The following is a 24353-nucleotide window of genomic DNA, read 5'->3' as shown; positions in this document are numbered from 1 at the left end:
AGCTTTGAGGACAGCTCATTAGTTCATTCTCTCTGCAGGGTAGTGGCATAGAGAACGTAATGATTCTTGAACGGAAAACAGTAATTGCTGGTGAAACTCAGCAGCTCTGGCAGCATCTGTGGAGAGAAAGCAGACTGTACTGCTGAGGGTTCTGATGTTGTTAACTCTGTTTTTCCACTCACAGATGCTGCTAGACCTGCTGAGTTTCGGAGGCAATTTCTTTCAGATCTCCAGCAACTGCAGTTCTTTGTTTTAGTTTAGCGTAAACAGTTCCTGATCTCTGTGACATTGGTCTACCTTGATTTAACTGCAATAGGAATGCTGCAGTGGGCTACCCAGAGGTTAGGGCCAGAGAAATCCATTGGGTTACAACTTGGGTACCTGTGAAACCTGCACTCCCCAGGGTTGAAAAGATGGGGCTGGGGTAAACCATTAAACCCTTGACCTTGTTGATCTTGATATTAATTCCAACAGCACTCCCTGATTCCTGTCAAACAATATTGATGCCAACCTGTGTTTTGAAATTTTCAATTTTGAACTCTGATTCCTGAGTGAACTGTGACAGACCGCCATTGTCCAATGTGTAGACCTCTTTAATCCCTTAAATACCTCAGCTCGACCATTGGGTTGCTGTTTACAATCTTGAGTTAAGTAGCCAAAAGGGGATATGGTAAAGGAAGGTAGTTGACACCAATGGAACCATTCTCACTCCCTCAAAGAGCTGTACCTCTGCTGGAGGAGGAAGTAGGAGAAAGAAGTTGCTTCTGCTGATGGTTCATATAAATGTTTTTACTGAACACAAAATCTTGATTTGCTAACCAACCAAGCCATGAGATTTCTCCACGTCTCTGACATGCTCTGGCAGCTCATCAAGAATCCGTTAGAAAAAAACACTGCAATTGTAGCCTCATTTTGCAAGAGTGTGTGGGGCAGCAGTATCTTGTTGTCTCATGGTGCTGCCTATAGCTAGCCCCACCTTAGTTTGCAGAAACATTGGGCATATCCCTTCGCTTTCATCCTGATAAGGAGCTGTACTGATTTAGCATTCTGCTCATGTGTCTCTGACACGGTTTTTCTTTGCTATTATCTCGTTCTTTCTTTTCAACCTGTCCTGCTCTCAAAATATGAATATTTGCTGGTTGACAGATACTTCTCTCAGTTATTTAAAAAATAAACTCTTTAGATGCTCCAGGAACTAGTTCATATTGCCTCTGCAGATTTTGTTTTGTGTTTTCTGCATTCGGGCTGGAAAGTCTAGAAATGTTAACAAGGATTGTGATATTGCTGTTAATGTTTTGGAGTAGTAGCTAAAGGAATATTGTATATGGCTGTACATGGTCACCTGCAAGTATTGCCAGGAGGAGGAGACTGTCCTCCTGATGTCCAGGCCAACATTCTTGATTCAGTGAACAACATTAAAAATAGATAAGCCGGCCATTTATTCACTCCTGTGCAATGCTGTGTTTCCTTACTCAATAACAGTGACAGCACTTCAGAAGTAACCCACTGACTGTGGAATGTTTGGGGACTTTGTGAGGACATGCTAGAGTGTGGAGTGGAATTGCGAGTTAGCCTTTTCTTTCCTCAGCTGTGATTACCTCATCATTTTTGAGAGGCTTAGAGAGATATTCCTCTAAAAACACAGTAATAAATGTGGGCTATTTTGCCCCTCCAGTCTGTACCATCATTAGTTCGATCATGGATTTGCATCTCAACTCTGAAAATCCAGACTCATCTAATAAAACAAAATCTGTCAACCTCAGCTTGAAAATCTTCATTTGCACTGGAGAGTGAGGATTTCAGATTTCCACATCCCCTCCTGAGATCATCCCTTAATGGTCTAACATTATGTCTGTAATTTTGCTTCAGGCCATGTCCACTGGATGAGACAGTTTTTCTCCATCTTGCCCCCTTAAGTACTTCAATTTGTTTAGTCCTAAATATTCTATTTACAAGGCTGGTCTAAACACCCCAACCTCACCCCCAATCTGTTTTTTTGCCCCTCGAACGATCTAGAGGAACGTTCTGGTGCACCCTGTCCAAAGCCATTTACTGTATACCGTTGTGGGGTGTAGAGTTCAGAATAAAGCACTTGGAGACTACAGGAGGATGGTATGGAAGCTCAGTGGTTAGCACTGCTGCCTCACAGCACCAGGGACCCAGGTTCAGTTCTCACTTTGGGTGATTGTCCGCATGGGGTTTGCACATTCTCCCTGTATCTGTGTGGGTTTTTGCCAGGTGCTCCCACAGTCCAGTGATGTACAGATGTGAGAGAGAAAATGCTGGAAAATCTCAGCAGGTCTGGCAGCATCTGTAAGGAGAGAAAAGAGCTGACATTTCGAGTCTAACTGACCCTTTGATGCTGCCAGACCTGCTGAGATTTTCCAGCATTTTCTCTTTTGGTTTCAGATTCCAGCATGTACATTAATTTGCTTTTATCTATGTACAGATTTGAATTGGCCATGCTAAATTGCCTTGTAGTGTCCAGGGATGTGTAGCCTAAGTGGACTAGCCATGATAAATGCAGGAGTTAGAGGGGTCATTCTTTGGAGGGTCAGTGTAGCCTGGATAGGTCAAATGGTCTCTATCTGCACTGTAGGGATTCTATAAGAAATGGAGAAATCCAGTTTGAACAAATTCCCACCACCGTTTCTGGTAAAAATTGGTACCTTTGGCTGCAAGGATGGAGCTTCAGAATACCAAACTCTGCTGTTTATTCCATGTTGTGCTTCCCGTGTAATTGCCTTGGAATCATAGAATCCCTACATTGGGGAAGCAGACCATTCAGCCCATCAAGTCTTCACCATCTGTCCAAAGAGCATCCCACTCAGACCTTTCCCTCTACCCTATCCCTGCATTTTCCCATGGCCAATCCACCTAACCTGCACGTCATTGGACTGTGGGAGGAAACCGGAGCACCCAGAGGAAACCCACGCAGACACGGAGAACACGCAAACTCCACACAGTCACCTGAGGGTGAAGTCGAACCCGGGTCCCTGGTGCTGTGAAGTGGCAGTACTAATCATTGTGCCGCCCTCAATCTTCCTTTCCCATTAGGTAATGGATGTGGCCTTTCCATTTCTTGATCTACAACAGTACTTTGTCGCTGGAAGATCATTAGCACTTATTGTAACAGGCTTTGTTGTCTAGTTAGATATTTTTATTTTGTAACTACTTTAAAAGGGATAATGACTGCAACTGTGAAGCAACGTCTAGTTAGCTTTGCTCGAACACTCGCTATTGCTTCATTAAGTCTGCATCAGTGCACAATTATTTTAATTTGCTACCCATGGTGTTATGAAAATTACAGTCAATTTTTTTTTAACTAGAAGGTGCAAGCTAAATCACTTGCTGGAAGTAACACACGTTGCCATTAACTCTCCATCTGGGGCCACCCAGATCACAGGCCGCGAGCAGCAACTTGTATTTCCGCAGCACCCTTTGGTGTTGTAAGGCGCTACACAGCAACATTATCTGACAGCATATGTAGATATGAGGACAAATGAGATGGCTTTGAGCTGGGGCCTCGTGTGGTGCAATGGTAGTGTCCCTACCTCTGATCCAGGAGTCCCAGGTTTAAATCTCACCTGCTCCAGAGGTGTGTCATAACATACCATCTCAGGAAGATATCCACATTTTGAGACAGAAGATTTGGAAGGCAAGGCTGAGTGTGCCATCTGTGGGTCACATACAGTGCAGGGGTTGGTGGAGGGTACGTCCGAGTGTGGTCTGGGAAGGCCTCAGATCTTGGACGTCAGAGCAGAAACCAGGCCATTCAGCCCATTGAGCCTGCTCCGCAATTCAGTGAGATCAGGGTCGATCTGATTAACGCTCAACTCCACTTTGCTGTCTATTCCCCATAGCCCTTGGTTCTCTTACTGATTAAAAATAGGGTGAATTTTCAGTAATGGAGTTGAGGAGGCCCCAGTCTGCCTGCCAAGCACTGCCTATGTCTTGTGAGTTAATGAGGTGTTTGGCCGCAGTGTGGCTCTGAGCAACTGCACCTGGGGTGCTGAATATGAAATTCAAATCCTGCTGTTACTGTGTAAATGAGACTGACCTTTTCCCACACAGCATTTGATAACATAACTGCAGCTCAGAGTGAATCTAGAATTTCATTGAAAAGATGTCACAGTTGATTGACACTGGCAGAAATATATCGCCATTATAGAGCAATTTTCTTCAAATGAATAGGATAGTGTGAAGAGACAGACTACTCGAAACCCTAACTTAGATATTCAAACAAGTATGTTAAATTTGAAGAAGTTATATTGCATTTTTTTTCAAAGAGGACAATTTGTTACCGGAAAGTTGGTGCTCTGTTCTCAAAACTTTTTCAATAGCCCCAAATTTGCTGCAGTGCTACTGACAGTTAATCAGGGGAAATGTTTATAGTTGTCTCGCTTACACCAAAGTCGAGTCTGGAAGAGGTCGGAGGACTAACTGCTGAGCAGAATTTCATGTCCTTCCCTGAGGTGGGTTTTGAAGCAGGGTGCAGGGATGTATTTAATTTATTGGGAGGGTGGCATATAGCAATCCTCTCATCTCTGGCCCAAGCTCAGCCCATTGTGGTCCCAGGAATGAAAAGCTTCATATATGAGGAACGTTTGAGGACTCTGGGTCTACATTCGATGGAATTTAGAATGATGAAGGGGGATCTGATTGAAACTTACAGAATACAGTAGATGTTGGGAAGATGTTTCCATTGGTAGGAGAGACTAGAACCCGAGGGCACGGCCTTAGAGGAAAGGGAAGACCTTTTAGAACGGAGATAAGGAGAAACTTCTTCAATCAGAGAGTGGCGAATCTAGGGAATTCACTGCCACAGAAGGCTGTGGAGGCCGGGTCATTGAGTATAATTAAGACAGAGATAGATAGGTTCTTGATTGTCAAGGGTATCGAGGGTTATGGGAAGAAAGTGGGCAAGTAAGGTTGAGAAACTTATCAGCCATGATTGAATGGTGGAGCAGACTCGATGGGCTGAATGTGGGTTTAGCTCTGAGTGGTGCTGGAAAAGCACAGCAGGTCAGGCAGCATCCGAGGAGCACCACTTTGATCTAAACTCTGGTTTCCAGCATCTGCAGTCCTCGCTTTTGCCTTGATGGGCTGAATGGCCTGATCTCTGCTCCAATGTCTTATGCTTTTACGGTTTTATGGCACATGGTGGCCATTGAGATGATAAAGTGGGCAGGGCAGTCACTGCAGGGGAATCTCAAAGGCAAAGCCCTTTGGATTTGCTTGTGAGCGCATTTCAGTGTTGTCCGGTTGGAGGTGTCAGCACATTTCTCATTTATTGCACTCAGTGCTGATTCACTGGGAACACAGGAATGTGTAAGTTTGGAGCAGGCCATTCAGCCCCTGGAGACTGATTGCAGGTGATGCGATTACACTTCATTCCCACCTGCCCTCAATAACCTTTCATCCCCTTTGCTTTTCAGAAATCTTTCTAGCTCTGCCTTAAAGGTTCTGCTATCACCACTGTGTGAGGGAGAGATTTCCAGAGAGTCATGACCCCTCTCTGTCTCATGTGCCTGACCCTTAACTTTTAACCCCAACCATAATCCCCACCATCTCCCCCACCCCACCCCACCCCTTCATTCACCTGTAGGCTGTGTCCCTTGGTTGGTCTTGGGTGCATTGCCCTCACCCTTACTGCTGGAAGTCTTCAAGGGACTAAGACTTCTGCCCCTAGAGTCCTTGATCTTGTGGAAGGCCAGCTGCTGACCAGAGATGAAAGGCATTAACTCAGCCAGTCCCCCCCAAAGGGGGCAGTATGCAGGCCTTTCTCTTTTCTCTGTCAGTGGGTGGAATACCTGTCACCTGCAATCATGATGGCCCATTGTTTCATTTTTAAATTGGGGCCAACATGAAATCTCAGATTTCTTAGGGTAGGGAATGAGGCCATTTGGCCAACTGAATTCATGCTGGCCCTCTGAGGAGCACTCCAGTCAGTTTCACTGCCTTGCTCTGTTCCCTTGGCTGCCTCTCCAATGTTCAGTCAGCAAGTTCCATGTGATGGTAGAATAGAGCACAGTCTGGCTATGGAAGGGAAAATAAGGGTTAAAATAAATGAGGGGTTAAATAAGATGGCTTATCAGATGGGTAGAACGAAGGAAGTGGTGTTCCTACAGGGACCATAGTGTAGTCACAGTCCACTCCCTCATAAGAGAGAGACGACTGGTGGTGGGTTTAACGAGAGGGTCACCAAGCTTAAGGCAAGGGATGAGGTTGAGAAAGTGAGACCTTCATGGTAACTTCAGTTAGTGTGGGAATTAAACCCACACTGTTGGAATCACTTGACATTGCAAGCTAGCTATCCAGCTGACTGAACTAACCAATCTCCCACTGTCCTATTACAATATAGCAGAAAAGGAGACCATTCTATCAGGTGTATGTCAGTCCTTTTGTCGGCCCAGTTGGCCTAGCTCTTCATACCACTGAAATTTCTTTCTCTTTCGACAATATTCAATTATCTTTTTTGAAACTCCGAATGAATATGTATCTCTCACCCTTTTGGACAGTGCATTCCTATTCCTAGTCACTCATTGTGTAAAATGTTTTTCCTTGTGACCCGTTTAGTTTTTTTTGCCAATCATCTCAACACTGTTCCTCTGGTCATTGGAAGGTTTGTCATTATTGATCTATGCTCCTAAACATCCCTGTCTCTCATCATATCTCCCCTTGGCCTCTTCTGTGCTAAAATGGACAGCTCCATCCTCTCCACGCCAATTGATTTGTGTGCGTGTAATTTTTCATCTCTGAAATTATATCAATAAACCTCGTCTGTGTCAAACCCAAAACCTGCCCGGCCTTTCAAAAGAGAGGATTAAACACGGTATTATGCAGCTGGGTTTAAACGGATGGGAGGTGGACCTGGAAGCTCAGCCCAACGAAGGGATGGGGATGGGGGTGGGCAGGGCCAAACGGATCGCACATAGTTGCATTTAACAGGGATGATCAGCCAGGATGAGCTGGAGTTGTGGGCTAGGCTGTAGAATTTCTGGTGGGAGTAAAATGCATTGCCCAAGTCTTGGAAATGTTAACTTTAACAATTTTCAGGTTCGTTCTGCTGTTCGATAAGCAACGGGACAGTACAGCTGCGATAGTTGAGGGTGCTGGCTCAGTCACAGATTTGGTGTGGTAGGCACTTACATGGAAGCAGGCTTCATCTCTAACCCTATAGACACCAAAGGAGTGGGATGTAGCTAAGTATGGACCCCAGACAAAACTCGCTAGTTTATTATTTATTTATGCCATGTAGGCATCTCTGGCTAGGCTAGCATCTGTTTCTCAATCCTAACTACCCAGAGAACTATTAAGAATCAACCACATTGATGTGGGTCTGGAGTCACATGTAGGCCAGATCGGGTAAGGATGGCCATCACCTTCTCTAAAACAGCTAAGTGAATTAGGCGGGCTTTTACAAAAGAAAAATCAACATAGACACCATGAGACCAGGTTTGTAACTCCAGAAACTTTTTTCATTGAACCCATCTCATATTAGCCTGTGCCTCTGAATTACAAGACCAATGATAATACCACTAGGCCACCACCTTCCCATTTGTACTGTTGACTGGAAGCAGAGAACATAGAGTTATACGTCACAGAAACAGACCCTTCAGTCCAACCAGTCCATGCTGACCATAATCACAAACTAAACTAGTCCCACCTGCTGCCCCATATCCCTCCAAACCTTTCCTATTCGTGTACTTCTCAAAATGTCTTTTAAACATTGTGATTGTGCACACATCCACCACTTCCTCAGGAAGTCCATTCCACACGCGAATCACCCTCTGTGTGAAAACTTTACCCTGCGTGTCTTTTTAAAATCTTTCTCTTCTCACCTTAAAAATATGCCCTCTCACCTTGAAATCCTCCATCCTAAGGAAAAGACACTACCATTAACCCTGTCTGTACCCTTCATGATTTTATAAACCTCTAACAAGGTCACCTCTCAACCTCCTACATTCCAGTGAGAAAGGTCCCAGCTGATCCGGCCTTTCTTTGTAACTCAAACCTTCCATACCCAGCAACACCCTGGTAAATCTCTTCTGAACCCTCTCCGGTTTAATAATGTCCTACATTCCAGGAGTGTGCTATATAATTGGGATGATGTAGGAGACAGGACGCAGGATATATAATATAAATGAGCTTGGAGAATAAGTGGCTGTGCGGAGATTTAGAGAAAGCACCTATTTGAATGTTGCAATATAGACACCATCAATAGCCTGCACAATTGCTAACTTCACAGCCATCAAGGCAAGTGCTTTGAATGTGTATAAGACAGTATCGAGCGGTGGTGGGGGTAAGTTTGATAATTATTGGTTGTGGTTTTCAGCTCATTTGCCAGCAGCAGGAATATTGTCTCCTTAATTAAATGTGACTCTGTCTCAGTGTCACGAAATAGGCTTCCTGTCAAACAACAATACACAGTTAAGGATGTATTCAGCAGTGAGCTCATGATAGCCCGATGAGAGCTAGCCACAGTGATAATTAAATCAGACGTTTGCTACAGGTGACATTTTGGTCGAACATCTGCTTAAATTGCTCGTACTGTTGTGAATTACATTTAATTATACACCGAGAGATTTTGTTATTTTAATAGGATGTGCTCTTAAATGTGTATTATTTTGAAAATCCCCCTTTATCTAATTTTTCGTTTGTTTTCAATGAGGAGAAGATATAACATGCTGGGAGGGTCATTAGAAAGCAAGAGAATGTTCTAATTCTCACTGAACAAAACATTTTTTTTGCAAGTGGCATTGTTACATTTGCAAATGTATTTTATTTACGTTTCATTTTTTTTCTTTATGATTACATTTATTTTGAGTTTCTCTTATTATTTGCACTGTTGATTGCCTTCGTTATCGTCCCCCAGTTCATAAACTGGATTGCAGGGCTGATCTGGTACAGTGGTACAGTCCCTACCTCTGGGCCTAGAGGTCTGGGTTCGGGTCCCACCTGCTCCAGAGATGTGTCGTTACATCCCTGAGCAGGTTGGTTAAAAATATCGATAAATTGGATGGTATGTATCTGCGCTGATCACCTGCTGACATGCATTCCCCTCTGGTGGCAGAGGTGGTCAAATTTCCATCTTCTCCAAAAGATAGACCAGTCAGTCTTTAATCATGATATTGGTTCAGGAATAAACCTAGTGAAGGACCCTTCAAGATGGTTAATACTAAATTTCATCTGGCACCAATCTCACCCCTAAGACATAGGGCAAGATCTTTTCGCTTTTGAAGATTTGGAAGCTTCATTGCAGTGTTGGGTGTTTGATACATAAGGGGAAACAGGAAGAGTGCAGGTGAGGCCAAAGGTGGCTAAACAAATCATTTAGCAATTTGCCATTTTTATAATAATTAATCAGACCCCCAGAGTAACAGAAACACCAGAACCTCTTGGGAATGACTCTGCACACAAAGTACTAGGATGGACCCATTCATATTTAGGGTTGACTAGATAATGAGCAGGGAGATACAGCTTACCTGAGGAATCAAATATGTTTGATGATTGTTGCTGGAGATGTATTCCTACAGCCTGTTGCAGTTGCCCTAGCAAAGAACGTCTGTTTCTCTCTTGATTTTGTTCCCGTGACCATGGTGGTGAGGAGCTGTTGGCACAGTAGAACAGTTATTTTCTGGTGCCAATTGTTGGGGCTCTGCCAGAACTCTCTCTGTCCCCAGCTTCACAACAGACTTCATCATTGAGACATTTTCCTCTTTTTATGCCAATCCAAGTGAGGTGCCAGGCAATTTCAGGGCTGTGTTGTGTGGCCTTGGAGAGTGGAAACAGTTTTACTCTGCAACGCTCAGTTTACTGAGCAAGGATTAAACCCATATCACATGGAAGTCAATACTGAAACTTTGATTAGCAGCATATCCCCATCCCTCGAGACAAGATAAGACTATTGCTTTTGAAATTAATATTCATTCTCAGGTCATGGCCATCACTGGAGGAGGGGTCAACATTGATTGCCCATCCCTAATTACCCTGGAGATGGGGGTGAGCCATCTTCATGACCTAGGGCAGTCCATGTGTTGAAGGTACTGAGATTCTGAGATGATGATGATCCGGGAAGAACGGGCTGGATTTTAATCTCTACCCCATCCCCTCTCCCCCCTCCCCCAAACACAGCCTGAAGGCACGTTTACAAATCGGAGGGAGAGGAGGGGCAGATGACAGGCCATGGGCACCATGCTAATTTGCCCATCCTCCACTCTGCTGCAGTGTTACCAGTGAAGAGTAAGGGGTGCTATTAAGCTTGTAATTGAACTTAGACAATTGATTGGAAGTTTCTGTAGAAACTTTGCTTGACCTCAGTGTCCAACTACCCAATGACCCCTCTGTCCCTGCCCAAGAGGCTGTGACTTTTATTCCCCATGCTGTTTACCTAGTAGGCTGAATGTGGAAAGGCTGCAACAATCAGCTATATTGATTTTTGTCTGTAATTAATGGATCAATGGAAAATTGCACTTGGTGACATTAAACGATCGTACAAATCAGTATATTTTTTCACTAACCCTCTGATTGCTGAAATTCTCCTGGCGATCACCATAGATGTGACTTCCACTGTGCAGCCATTAGCGAGAGAGAAGGCAGCTGCAGTGGGGAGAAGGGTGTTACTCCAGTGCAGTGCTGAACAAAGCCCCGATCAGGCAGGCAACACTTATTTAGTTGACCTATCCATCACCACAAAAATACCTCAAATGTAAAGAAACACTCGCTGAGGGTTCATCAGAATGCACATTGTCTTACTTTGAAAGTGAGCCATGCAAGAATTGATCCTGGATATCTGCTGATTATTTTTCACCTAATGTCAGTACTGACAAAGGGAGCGTTGCAGAAATTAATTGCCCATCCCAGGTTACCAGTATAAGGTCAATGGTAAATTATTGAAAGTGAGCCGCTTGTGTTATTATGAACCAGAACAAATCCCCTCAAAATATTTTATGAAGATAGCCTAGACCCCGACTGTTTCTTATTTTAAAAGGCAAGCATAAGGCGTTGTATTTTGGATGCGTTTGGATTCGTCAAACTTCCAGGCTTAAAGCGAAATACACTTCATTCATACAATCCAGTTAAAATATACAGACAAAATAAGGATTTTTAAAAAACCTAACTGTAAGTGTATCAAAATACTTAGCAGAATAATATATATGTTAACTACCACTAATTCACTGTTCTAAGATAGTAACACCTCATAGACGCACCCTTGGCAAAGGCAAATTCAGTAAAATTGATTGTCTCACAGGCAATATTTCTCTAGTCCAGGAGGAAAGAACATCAAGAGAAAACTCTGAAAGAAAGAGGGAGAGAACATTAGCATTTTGCTGTAACAGAGATAGGTATTTATCAGCTTCCAAACTCCAAAAGCTACTGAAAGTTAAACTAAAATCCTAGTTCTGTGGAAGCCTGACTCCACCCAATCGGGCTGCTGCTATTGTTCCAATTTTTAAAAAGACCCAAGGCCTCATACGCTGTTTACTTTATTGGCTTGGAAAAGTCCACTCGTCACCTCTGTTTCAACCTGTCTCTATAAATAAAATCAGGTCAAAATACAACTCTTAAAGCCTTAATATCTTAGCAGTATGTCCAATGTACTGCCAGAGTTCTGCTGGGTTGGAGCCACTGAGGCTGTCAGATTGGCCTTTGGGTTCTGTAGCAAATAAACATGAGAAAGTCACAAATAGGATCTGGAGGAGGCTATTCACCCCTTCCAGAATGCTCTGCCATTCAACAAGATCATGGTTAATCCTCTACCTCAGCTGCACCTTCCCGTGCTCTCCCCAAATTCTTTAATTTCCTGTGTACACAAAACACTCTTGATCTTCATTGTGAATTAACTCATTTGTTGTTTACCCACAGTTCTCTGGGGTAGGGAATGCCAAAGTTTTTTAATTCTGTGTGAAGGAATTTCTCCCCATCTCAGGAATTTTTCCTTATCTCCATTCCTGGATGGTTGAAACCCTTTTATTGAGATTATGACCCCATGTTCTCTGTTCCTTAGCCGGGGTAAATATTTTTGTGGCATTTTTCAGGCCAACTTCCTTCAGCACCTTCTACCATTCACCATGAGAGGAAAGGTGCTCGTGCTTCTGAATACATCTGCTAAAAGATTCAGGACTCACTTTGATATTAATATTGAGAGTAAACCCTGATATATCAGCTCCAAAAATCAAATAAGCAGCATATAATCCTTATGCAAAGGAACAGAAGCAGGCTATTCGGTCTATCGAGTCTGCTGTGCCATTCAGTGGTATCACAGTTGATCTGGTAATCCTCAGCACCGTTTTCCTGATTTTTCCCCATAGCCCTTCATTCCTTTAGCGATTTCAAAAACCTGTTTATCTTGGCCTTAAATACACTTAATGACCCAGCCCATTGTAGCAAAAAATTCCACAGATGCACTGCCTTCTGAGAGAAAAAAGTCTTCTTCATCTCTGTCTTAAATGGCTGACCCCTTACTCTAAGGGTTTGCCATTCGATCCATAGCTGTCTCACAAGGGGAAACTATCTTCCTGCATCTGCCCTGTCAAGCCCCCCTAAGAACCTTGTATGTTTAAATGAGGTCCCATCTCATTCTTCTCAACTCCAGTGAGTACAGGCCCACACTTTCCTCATAAGAAAAACCCTCCATGCCCAAACCCAACTGTGTGATCTTCTCTGGACTGCCTCCAATGCCATTATGTCGTTTTTTTGTATTGGGGGCCCAAAACTGTTCACGGTATTCCAGCTGTAATCTGACTAGCACCTTGTATAGTTTTAGCAAGATTTCTCTATTTTTATATTCCATTCATAAAGACCAACATCCTATTTGCCTTCCTTATTACCTGTTGAACTTGCATGCTGGCTGTTTTGTGCATGAAGACCCACGAAACTCTTGGTGCTGTAACTTTTTGCAGGCATTTCAAATACCATTCAGTTTCTCTATTCTTTTGGCCAAAGTGCATAACCTCACATTTCCCCATGTTATATTCCATCTGACAAGCTTTTGCCCACTCACTTAACCTGTCTTATATCCTACTGTAGATTATTTGTGTCTCCCTCGTTACTCGGCTTCCCTCTTGTGTCATCTGCAAACTTGGCACCAGCCCATTCACTTTCTTCATCCAACCCTTTGACAAATTGTGAATAATTGTGACCCCATCACTGATCCTTGTGGTACTCCACTGATTATAGGTTACCAATGTGAAAAGCGCTAATTATTCCAAGGTCTGCCTTCTGTTTGTTAGCCATTCCTCTAACCATGCTTGTATACTACCCCAACACCATGGGCTCTTATCTTATTAAGTAGCCTTATGTGTGAAACCTCAGTGAATACCTCTTTGATATCCAAATATATTACACCAACCGGTTATCCCTTATCTATCCTTCTTGTTAGTTTCTCGAAGTAAATTTGTCAGACATGATTACCACTTCACAAAGCCATACTGACTCTGTTTGATTATATTATCTATTTCTAAATGATCTATTATTATATCCTTTCTAATTGATTTTAAAATTTTCCCACTGACAGATGTTAAGCTAACTGGCCTATTGTGATTTTTGGGTCAGGAATGGGTGATATTGAGCCAGTTGCTGTGTTTACCAATTGAAAGCAGCGAGTGAGTCTATTGTGAGATTGACTTTGTTGAAATAGCATGGGAAGGACTGTCTCAGGTGTGTGTTGGTGCTGAAGTGTGACCATACAAGCTGGCATAACGACAGATCTATTAATCAATTAATTTTTAGCTTATTAATCTTCCCAATTATGCGTCCAGTTTTGTTGCAGTACACCTCCGGAATAGAATGATTCTTCAGAAAACACAATGGGGCTGGTTCTTTGATTGGAAGCTTCCAGCAGGGAGCCTCAGTTGCTGCAGCTGCTTAGAACTCAGAGACAATTGGCTGAACTGCAGAGCCCAGGCATACTGTGACTTTAATCCCGGCAAGGGTCAGGTTCCCTCTGAAGATATGTAGAAGCTGTGTGCTGGGGGGTGAACTGGGACTGCTACGGGAAGTGCATTTATAAAGACTTGGGGATCAACAAACACTCCTGAGCAATATAAGAACCTGGTTTCACGATACACTGTTCAGCTTGATCTTGCACTTGCCATAACACCAAACTCCAGATGAGTAAAAGGAAGGTCTCAACGTCCAGATAAATGTCTGAATTCCACTTTCACCTCTGTATAACCTTGCAGCAATCCTGGCACCACAATATAACTGTGTTACATGTGCAGCTGGAGGCTATCCACAGATCCCTGCGAGGTGCTTTGTTGTACGTGTTATAAAGGCTGCCTGTTTCTTCTTCTTGTCCCTCAGGCTCGAAGGACCCCTGCAGTGAGGTAACCTGCGGATTTGGCAGCACCTGCATCCAGTCGTCCGATGGCCAGTCCGCCAAATGTGTCTGTCCCACCATGTGCAGCGGAGAGCAGGAGAATGTGGTCTGCGGCAGCGATGGCAAGGATTACAGAAATGAGTGCGAGCTCAATAAACACGCCTGTGACAACCATAAGAATGTCTACAAGAAGTCTGATGGACCCTGCGGTGAGTGAGCAGCTGCAAAGTGGAAGTTCTACCTTACCAAAGTGGAGCACTAGTATCAGACCTTCCTGAGCCTATGCTGGTGTAGGATTAAATATTAAATCCAAAGGAGAGGTTGTGCAGACCAGTCCTGTGTTTCCTTGAGTACAGGAAGACAATGGGCGATTTAATTGAGGAGTCTATTACGATTAAAGGATCTGGTGGCGGAGATAGAGAGAAACTGCTCCACTTGGGCGGGAGAGTCCACAGGAAAGGGACATCACATTAAAATGAAAGAACATTCCAGAGTGCTGTCAAGAAACCTATCTTTACACAAAGGTTGTTGGAAATTTGACCGGTCATCTCCAAAAGGCTGTTGGGGGGCGTCATTTGGACAGTTCACAACTTTTTTAAAGTTCATTCATGCGATGGGGGCACAAGCCAGACCAGCATTTATTGCTCATTCCTAATAGCCCAGGGGGTAGTTAAGAGCTAACCACATTGCTGTAGGTCTGGAGTCACATATAGGTCAGACTGGGTAAGGACAGCAGATTTCCTTCCCTTCAGGGCATGACTAAACCAGGTAGGTTATTACTGATGGTGGAGTGGGTTTGAATTTGAGAGGATTTGAACTGAAATTTCTTTATGTTCAGTAAGGGTGTTAAAGGTTGCAGAACCATGGAGTGTGAATAGAGTTAAATACGGTTCAACTTGGTCTCAATAAATGGTGAACCAGGTTCCGAGGGCTGAGTGGCTTACTTCTGTTTCTATGTTTCTAGAATTATGAGGGTGTGATGATATTGAAATTTGTTCTTCACTGGTGGTTCATATGTGGAATGAACATCCAGAGGAAGTGGTAAATGCAGGTACAGATTAAATATTTAAAAGGCATTTGGACAGGTACATGAATAAGAAAGGTTTAGAGAGATATGGGCTGAAAATGTGTTGCTGGAAAAGCGCAGCAGGTCAGGCAGCATCCAGGGAACAGGAGAATCGACGTTTCGGGCATAAGCCCTTCTTCAGGCATAAGCCCTGCTGCGCTTTTCCAGCAACACATTTTCAGCTCTGATCTCCAGCATCTGCAGACCTCACTTTCTCCTTAGAGAGATATGGGCCAAATGCAGGCAAATGGGATTAGTTTTGTCGGCATGGACAAGTTGGCCCAGGGAGTCAGTTTGACTCTATGATTCTATAATGGCTGTGATGACCTTGATTTCACTGCAGCCATTGAATGTTCCTTCAGATCCACTTGAATATGCTCTCACCACTAAAAGCTCTGCCCTCATAGCCAGGTATTTGGACAGTGGGTCTCTGAAACTGGCCTGCAATTATTTATGTGACCTGCTTATTTTCTTTCCCCAAACTCCTGCCTGACGTCCTGATGGGCAAATGCACTTCATGATGCCTTAGAGTACAGACCGTGACCATCCCATCTGTCCATTCATCTCAGCCGAGGTGACAACAATTGCAATTTATCTGCCCTCAGTGACTTTCGTGTGAGGGCAAACAAAATTTACCCTTGTTTCCTGTTCTTTTATCAATCGGAATCAGCACTCATGCTAATTCACACACACCGCCTGACCACGTCTCTCCAATATACCCCCACCCCCACCTCCCCCAACCTGGATAAGGTAAACACAAAGCCAGGCATAGCAGCACAGACAAGGGTCAGACCAACACTTCATCCAATTGTTGCTCAGCACTATTCAGCAAGAAGGAGCGAAACCATGAAGTGATATATTAAAGGTAAAGAGCTATTCTCTGTCTGTGCATGTTCCTCCCTCACCTTCCAGAAAGAAATGTGATGTAAACTCCCTGGTAATTGCAACTTTGGCTGCTGCTCTCTCCTGGGCATATTTAGTCATAACCTGTCACATCAATTTCCCCAGTGGTCCTCTGTCTGAATTCAATATTCACTTTAACACTGAACTATACAGACCAGATCTCAGCGGCTGATGGAGCTTTCAGGCCTGAGATGGGTCGAGTATTTTGACATTATGGTATCCGGAGATTTCGCATGGTGGTGGGGGGTGCTGGAAATGATGTGCCAATCAGGGATGATCCAACTACGTGACAGAGCAGGCCTGAGGGGCTGAATGGCCAGTTGCTAATGTGATTCTGAGATAAAGAAGGGAAATGTTGGCCAGAGCGCTACACTTGAGAGGTGCCCTGCCAATGGGTATCGGAGTGTGCAGGTTGGAGTTAGTTAGCATAGGCACTGACACGTCACTCAAAAAGTGAATCGTGTTCTGTTCTCATGCCTGAGGCAGAGCCCCTGCCAGATCGCTTTCCATAGCTCGAGGTTTCTTGAATCTTTCAGTAACCACTCCACCAGGTCAACCTGGAAATGCTCCAGCCTGCTGAAAGGATAGGGAGAGGATTTACAGGTTAGTAATCAATATGCTTGACCATGATGTAAACAGGAGAAAGTGAGGACTGCAGATGCTGGAGATCAGAGCTGAAAATGTGTTGCTGGAAAAGCGCAGCAGGTCAGGCAGCATCCAAGGAGCAGGAGAATCGACGTTTCAGGCATGAGCCCAAATTCCTGAAGAATTCAATTCCTGACATGAGCCCAAATTCCTGAAGAATTCAATTCCTGAAGAAGGCTCATGCCCGAAACGTCGATTCTCCTGCTCCTTGGGTGCATGATGTAAACACACCTTCCTGGGTCATTGAGTGCGACGAGGAGCTGGAGCTTCTGCCTCAGAGACAGGGATACTATCCTCAGTGCCACAAGGTGTCCTCCCAAAGTCCCAGGAACGTGTATCACTATTTCTTGTTGGGACATCAGGTAAAGAATATCGACTGGAGTGACGTTCTGAAGGAGCCAGCATCAATTGGAGTCCTGGCTTATTTCCCTGTCACTAGTCCAAGATGAGTGGTTATGGTAGAGCCAGCATTCATCCAACTACCAAACCCAGTATGAATGGAGAGTCCTTAATATTTCTCATGCTGAGTATCAGAGCCCATGGTAAGGAATAAAGAAGAGAGAGATGAAGGTGATGCTGAGAAAGCCACTTGACTGATCGTGACTAACCATCTGTCAATGGTGATCAGAGAGTGGTGCTCATTACTCTCGTATACTGCTGGTATTTAAGCACACACCTCTCTGGCCAAAACAGAACGATGGGAAACTGCAGAAATTGAGTTTTGAACTTCTGATTTGCACATTCAGTGGGCAAAACTACTGAAAGGCAGTGTGTGGGCTGCTTTGGCTCTTCTAGCACCCTAACCCTAATCCCATCACTGATACGTTTCATGGCTCTTTCTGTGCTGTGCATTCTTTGTAATTCTATGTAGTATTTGTAGCTGTTGGATGAATAGTTTGTGATTCCTGGAGCTTCAGTCCATCTGCTGTTTGAGGTGTGGAGCAGCAGAGACAGGGAAATAATGCTGTATTACTGACTGCTCTGTAACTGCTGCTTCTGTTGCATACAGACCCATGCAAAGACACTTGGAATGGCCCGAATAATGCGTGCCGAGTAGATCCGAGAGCTCGCACAGCCGAAGTTCTCCTGAGCCCGGAGAGCTGCCCACCAGACTACGAGGCAGTCTGCGCAGACGATGGGCAGACCTACGAAAGCAAGTGCACCATGGAAAGGATAGGAGCTATCAAAGGCATTAACCTCCAGAAGGTTCACTCGGGACCCTGTCAGGGCAGAGGTGAGCTGTGATGTGTTGGAACCCCTAGGTTGCATTTCCAAATGTACTTTGTACAATTCTAAGCTGTTCAGTCCTGGGCACGGTCCAGTGCCTCTACACCTGCTGCTAATTTTAACATCTTTGACTATTTTTTTTACAGAAAGTAACTTCCCCTTAAAGCTCAAATAGCTTTTTTCTCTCACTAGCCTCTTTTCTGGTGCAAGATGAGGTCAGGTTTTAAAATCTGTTCTGGGGATGTGGCCGGTGATGGTGAAGTTGTTTTAACTGCCTGTCCCTAAGAATGTAGCAGTGTGTTCTCCCTCTGATTTCTTAACCTGCTTTAGAAGGCATCCAGGGACAATGGCACAGTGAGGTCCTGTGTAGACCAGACCTATGAAAGTTGACAGTTCCTTTGACTAGCATGGATGGACCAGTTAAGACTTTTCCCACTTGACATCAGGGATTACTTTTTTTGACCATTTTTACAAAAAATAACTTTCTCTTAAAGTTCTGAGGAAGGGTCACTAGAACCAAAACGTTAACTCTGATTTCGCTCCACAGATGCTGTCAGACCTGCTGAGCTTTTCCAGCAATTTCTGATTTTGCTTCAGATTTCTAGCATCCTTGTGGTTTTTACATTTTTTTTTTCTTATTGGATCTGTCTAGGTATTATTCACCCAATTCAATTCCATGATCTTGCGAAGTGGGATTTAAACTAAGGATCCCTCTGGGTCACAAAGTGGTTGCCAAAACAGTGACACAATGGCAGGTAGAGGGATTGTTTTTGCTAGAGATGGGATCTTTTTAATCTCAGCTCGCTATCTTCTGTCTTTATGGGACGTGAGGTGGGATGGTGATAGTGGCATTACATTGTAAACCTGACTCTGCAACCATTTAGTGAGACCGTAGCCTGGACCTTCACATCGCACCCTGCACCCACCCATCTTACATTATACACTGTTTATGTGAGTTTTCCCCTTAGCTCAGTGGAAATATTCTTGCTTCTGAGCTAGAAAATAATGCATTCAAATCTTAACTTCAGTGACTTACCCACCTCCCTAAACTGACATTTCAGCGATGTATTGAGGGAGTGCTGCACTGTGCGAGGCCCAGACTTTCAAACACGCCATTTGCCCCCTCAGGTAAATGGAAAAGACTTTACAGTACAGCTAAAAGAAGTTCTCCCTTTGTCCTGACCAATATTTATGCCTGAACCAATATCATTGAAAGCAAATTATCTGGTCTTTAATCTCTTAAGTTTACGGGATCTTTCTGAGTGAAAGTTGGCTGCTGTGTCTCTCTACATTGGAACAACCATTGCACTTTAAAATATTAGCCATGATGCACTTTGGAACACTCTGAGGTAAAGAAATACCATTATTGACATCAGGCACATAGCGAGTCCACATAATGCCTCTTTACCAACCTAACAAGGCGATCTCTAGCCTTCCCTCCCCATCTCTCTGTGAAATGCATCTTTGGTAACCAATGGCCTGCATTGTGTTGCAGACTGAAATCCTCATGCTGCACGAGGTGAATTTTAGCAGTTCTCCCTCCGTTTCTGAGATTTCAATCTCTTTACACAATCATGGAATATCAGGGCATAGGTGGAAGTCAAAATGAAAAAAGCAAATGAAGTGCAAATGCTGGAAATTGGAAACAGAAATTGCTGGAAAATTTCAGCAGGTGTGGCAGCATCTGTGGAGAGAAATCTTTATTAACATTTTGGGTCCAGTGGCCCTTCTTCAGAACTATCATTGTCTATAGTTAGTCATCTAGTCCGATCTCTTACCCATTTTCCATACCTTTTAGATTTTATTTTGATTATTACTACTGTTTTGGTGTCAGTTGGCATATTCCACATTCCAAAAAATCTCAGGTGTAATCTTGTTCTCCCTTTAATCAATGGTCATCTTACTCACAGACCACCTGACCCAGTAAAACTTATATTTCCTACTTCAGTTCGTAATATTTTGAGAATTTTGTACAACATTATCATATGTATCTGTGCCATGTATCCCATGTAATCCTGCGTAAATCCCCTCTTAACCTTTGATTTGATGAAATAAGCTCAGTTTCCTTGACTCTCTCCGAGACTAAAGCCTCTCATTCCCGATATCTTCGTGATTGTTTTTTGTGCAATTCCGAATCTCTTAAATATCAGTGTCCACTCAAAACAGGACACGACATCCTAAAAGGTGCCAAATATAGATTTACCATTGTTCCTTCAGCTGGTTAAATAGTTATTGAAGGATGTTTGCCAAGCTCAGCTGTCTGGATGTCTCAAGTGTGTCTCCTCTGCAGGGTGTTTTGTTTCGGGATTAAAATCCCACTGTTTTGATTACAGACAAGTGCCAGGAAGAGTGTCAGTTTAACGCAGTATGCCTCAATCGAAGGGGCAATACCCGTTGCTCCTGTGACCGCATCATTTGCGATGGAGCTTACAGACCCATGTGTGGAGAGGACAATCAAAGCTACAACAATGACTGTGAGCGTAAGCAAGCTGAGTGTCAGCAGAAGATCAGCATTCCAGTCAAATATGAGGGTCCTTGCGGTAAGTGCTATTGGTGACCCGCCTTGCTGAGCAATCTAATTACTTTGCCGTTGCCTCTGTAAAAAGTATTGCACCATTGTGATTTTAAAAAGAATTCCATCTCGTTTATTCTAAATGTTGCCTTCAGAACTTGACAGAAGTGAAGTAGGATTAATGTTTCAATATAGTTCCTGTTCGACGCTATCTCATTTCTCCTTTGAATCCATTTGCCATCATGTCACATTGTTGTACGTGCCCATTACATTTGGTAGTGCCAGACCACCGTCCCATCACCATGTTTCCCTTGTTGCATTTTCAAGTGCTTTTGTTTCAAATGTGTTTTCTCGTATGCAGTGTCTCACCGATGATCACCTCTTTTTGTCTTGTCTCGGGAACTGTCCAATCAGAGTCGGAGCGGCGCACCCTGCGATTTCGACCTCTGACCTTATCTGTGAGGGCTCTTCGGACCTTGAATATGATCCTGCTGGACTAGGGTCTGGAGAAGTTGTCAACTGAGGGGAAAGGTCAGGTCTTTCCTGACCCAGAAGAATTTGCTCTTAAGAATGCAACTTTCTCAACATATTAAAAATATACTTGGATGAAATGGAGTTGATAGTTTCAAATCCCTTTCCCTCCCATGAGTTTTACATATAGAAAAGATAGTTTTTAAAAGGAACTCAAAGTCTTTATTGAATTTTGTTGTTTCTGAGACTGTGAATTTGTTTGGGGATCTTTCTAACGATGCATCCCCAAGCACTCAATATTTTTTGTCTTCTGCTTACGAGGAGCTAGAAAGCTTTTGGTAAGGCTGGAGGCTTCTGCTTGTTCAGAATGCATTGCTTGCCCCTTCACCGGTGCTATTGTTTCAAATAAACTCCTGGCTTCCAAGTATTTCCCTCTGAAAGTTGGCATGTCGCATGAAGTCAGAGAGGCTGCAGGGGCTGGGTGTGGTGTGGAGGATGCGAATGGGGAGATGTGCCTGTTACACTTGTATTTGTTGCCTTGACTGACAAGGAAATAAGCTAAGCTCATAACAGCTGAGTGTGGTTTTCTCTGCAATACCATGTTTGCCACCTGATTAGACAAATGCATCATCAGATTCCAATCTCTACCAGATACAAACCAAAATGTTACCTCATTTTGTTTGTCCTCAACGTTCATCTTTGGTCACTTGGATTGACAATGTTAGCAAGTGCCATGGGAAAATAAACACCTTCCTGCTCACCTTTAAATCACACACCATCCTTAACTCAGATGCTCAACATCGCTCCTTCACTGTCACTGGGTCAAAATCCTAGAATCCCAACCTAGCATTATTGTGTGAGTATTGTAACCCCCAACTGCAGCGGTTCAAGAAAGTGGTTTACACACCTCCTTCTCAAAGGCAATTAGGGACAGACACTAGCCGTTGGCCTGGCCAGCAACACCTCCAACCCAAGGATAGCGTTTTAAAACATAACCAGGACAATGCCCACTTTTATGCCAATTATTTTAGAAGAGATGAAACGATTGTGTACCTTCACGCAAGTCACAGTTGATCTGTGAAAGACCTTCGAAAAGCAGTTCACTTGCCTGCGCTGGTGACAAATAGATTAAAGAGGTTGGGTTCATGAATTTGTCCAAATATTAAATGTTTTAACGAATTTATTTTCATTTGGATACTGTTACTTATGCTTGTCATGTTGCGCTCAAAATTTGTGCCACAGCATTTTGACAGATGGTGATGAAGTCCCACTGTCATGAACTGAGGACTTGATTGGCATCAAACTGGGCAAGCAAATATTCGCGCTCCCCTGTAGACAGAGCCTCTTCCTAATTGGAGAGCTCAAGTTCTAAGCTTATCCTCGTCTGGGCTTGCATGCCGATCCAGGGGATTAGTTGGAGCACTCTGGTGGGTAGAGGAAAGGAGCCATGCCAAGTCCACCTCGAAGGCAGATTGTTCCCCACCAGTTTGTCATGAAATTCCACTGATGCCAAATGCGACAAATGCATTTCTTTCTGTCTTACAAATAAGAACTGCTGGGATGGGATTTTAAAAGCAAATAGGTTTTTGATTTGCATTTTATTTCGGTATCATTTAAAACCCTAACATTTTGGCTCCCCTCCCCCGCCAATCGGCAGTTTAGATGAAGACACATTCTCATTGTGGTATTGAGCCAAATAAGACCTTGGTTTTGACCTGCTGGCTGAATGGAGTTAGCAGATCCCAGCTAGTAAGAGCAACGGCAGTGTTTTGTGTTTGTGTCTAGTATGAATGGCAAGGCAAGAGGAAATAACAGCCAGAGTTCCTGCTGCTTGTTGCTATCCAGTGACACCACATTATTGTTTGTACATTTGCAAAGATTGGGCTAAGCTGCCTTTTTGCATCCAAACAGTCAGATGCCATTGAACTCTCAAAAGAAAAATAACATTTGGATGAGTTCACGGAGACTGCTATGGGACTGATCGTGCCCCCTGTAAAAATTGTAACTTCTGGAATGGTGGGTGGGGGGGTAAATTGTTGTGAAGGCAGAACCCCTCTCGAGATAAAAAGGGAAGGGTTCATTTTGAATTTGAAATGATGAGGCAATGAAGTAGACAAGCTTTCAATCTGAGTTTTCTAACACACAACTGAAAAAGGAAGAATTATTTACAAGTATATAATTAATTCCTTCATTTTCATACAGCAGCTTTTAATATTTTTTTTCTTTTAAGACCTAATCTTCCACTGAGATACACAACTAAATGGAAAAACAGATTTACTGTTAGAGTCTCTCTATCTATCCTCCTCTTTAACTAGAGTTTATTATAATTATTTTTGGTTTAAACAGGTCTGCAGTGTTTTTCATTAAAATTTCTTCTTCTCTCATAATTTCCTGGGAATTTCCGCCAGTGGCTGATGGCTGATTAGGAAGCCCCTGTGAAAATGCCACCAGCACGTTGTTGGTATAGGTTTTATTTTCTTTTTTCATAAGGTGGGAAGCACGGTGGCACAGTGGTTAGCACTGCTACCTCACAGCGCCAGAGACCCGGGTTCAATTCCCGCTTCAGGTGACTGACTGTGCGGAGTTTGCACGTTCTCCCCGTGTCTGCGTGGGTTTCCTCCGGGTGCTCCGGTTTCCTCCCACAGTCCAAAGATGTGCAGGTAAGGTGAATTGGCCATGCTAAATTGCCCGCAGTGTTAGGTAAGGGGTAAATGTAGGGGTATGGGTGGGTTGCGCTTCGGCGGGGCGGTGTGGACTTGTTGGGCCGAAGGGCCTGTTTCCACACTAAGTAATCTAATCTAATCTAATCTAAGGTTTGGGTGTCACTAGCTGGGCCAGCATTTATTCCCCATTACTGATTCCCATGGGAGGATGGTGGTGAGTTGCCTTCTTGAACCGCTGTAATCAATGTAATAGCTCAATGAACATAGGGTTGTAAAACATGCTGATACCAGACGAGCAGAGGTGCTGTAACATTGATGGGTACAGTTGTCAGTCCAGTTGCTCAACCTGTATTATATCAACTCCCTTTGATAGCCAGAAGTAGGTTCTCGTTACAACCAGGCTCCCTTCCTCAATGGGGTATATTGTCAAAACAAAACTATTTTTCTTTGCAATTAGCACACCTGGTATTCCTCCCTCTATACAGACATCCTTTGACTGAAAACATTCAAATTGAGTTACATTCGTATAACGCCTTTAACTTT

The 24353-nt window shown here is 43.6% G+C and overlaps 1 protein-coding gene across 3 annotated transcripts in view; it reads left to right on the top strand.

Moving 5' to 3' along the window:
* agrn (agrin) overlaps positions 1–24353 on the top strand; it is a 228782-nt gene that overhangs the window by 58258 nt on the left and 146171 nt on the right. For all 3 annotated transcript variants that reach the window (XM_043676122.1, XM_043676123.1, XM_043676121.1), the window contains exons 4-6: positions 14308–14532; positions 17947–18171; positions 20498–20704. In XM_043676122.1, the coding sequence (XP_043532057.1) occupies positions 14308–14532; positions 17947–18171; positions 20498–20704 (657 nt within the window). The remainder of the gene's footprint in view (positions 1–14307; positions 14533–17946; positions 18172–20497; positions 20705–24353) is intronic.

The sequence above is a fragment of the Chiloscyllium plagiosum genome, chromosome 34 (assembly GCF_004010195.1).
Source record: "Chiloscyllium plagiosum isolate BGI_BamShark_2017 chromosome 34, ASM401019v2, whole genome shotgun sequence".
In the NCBI taxonomy this organism is placed as follows: domain Eukaryota; kingdom Metazoa; phylum Chordata; class Chondrichthyes; order Orectolobiformes; family Hemiscylliidae; genus Chiloscyllium; species Chiloscyllium plagiosum.
Note: the sequence above shows the minus strand (reverse complement) of the source record. Positions and strands in the feature narration are given on the sequence as shown.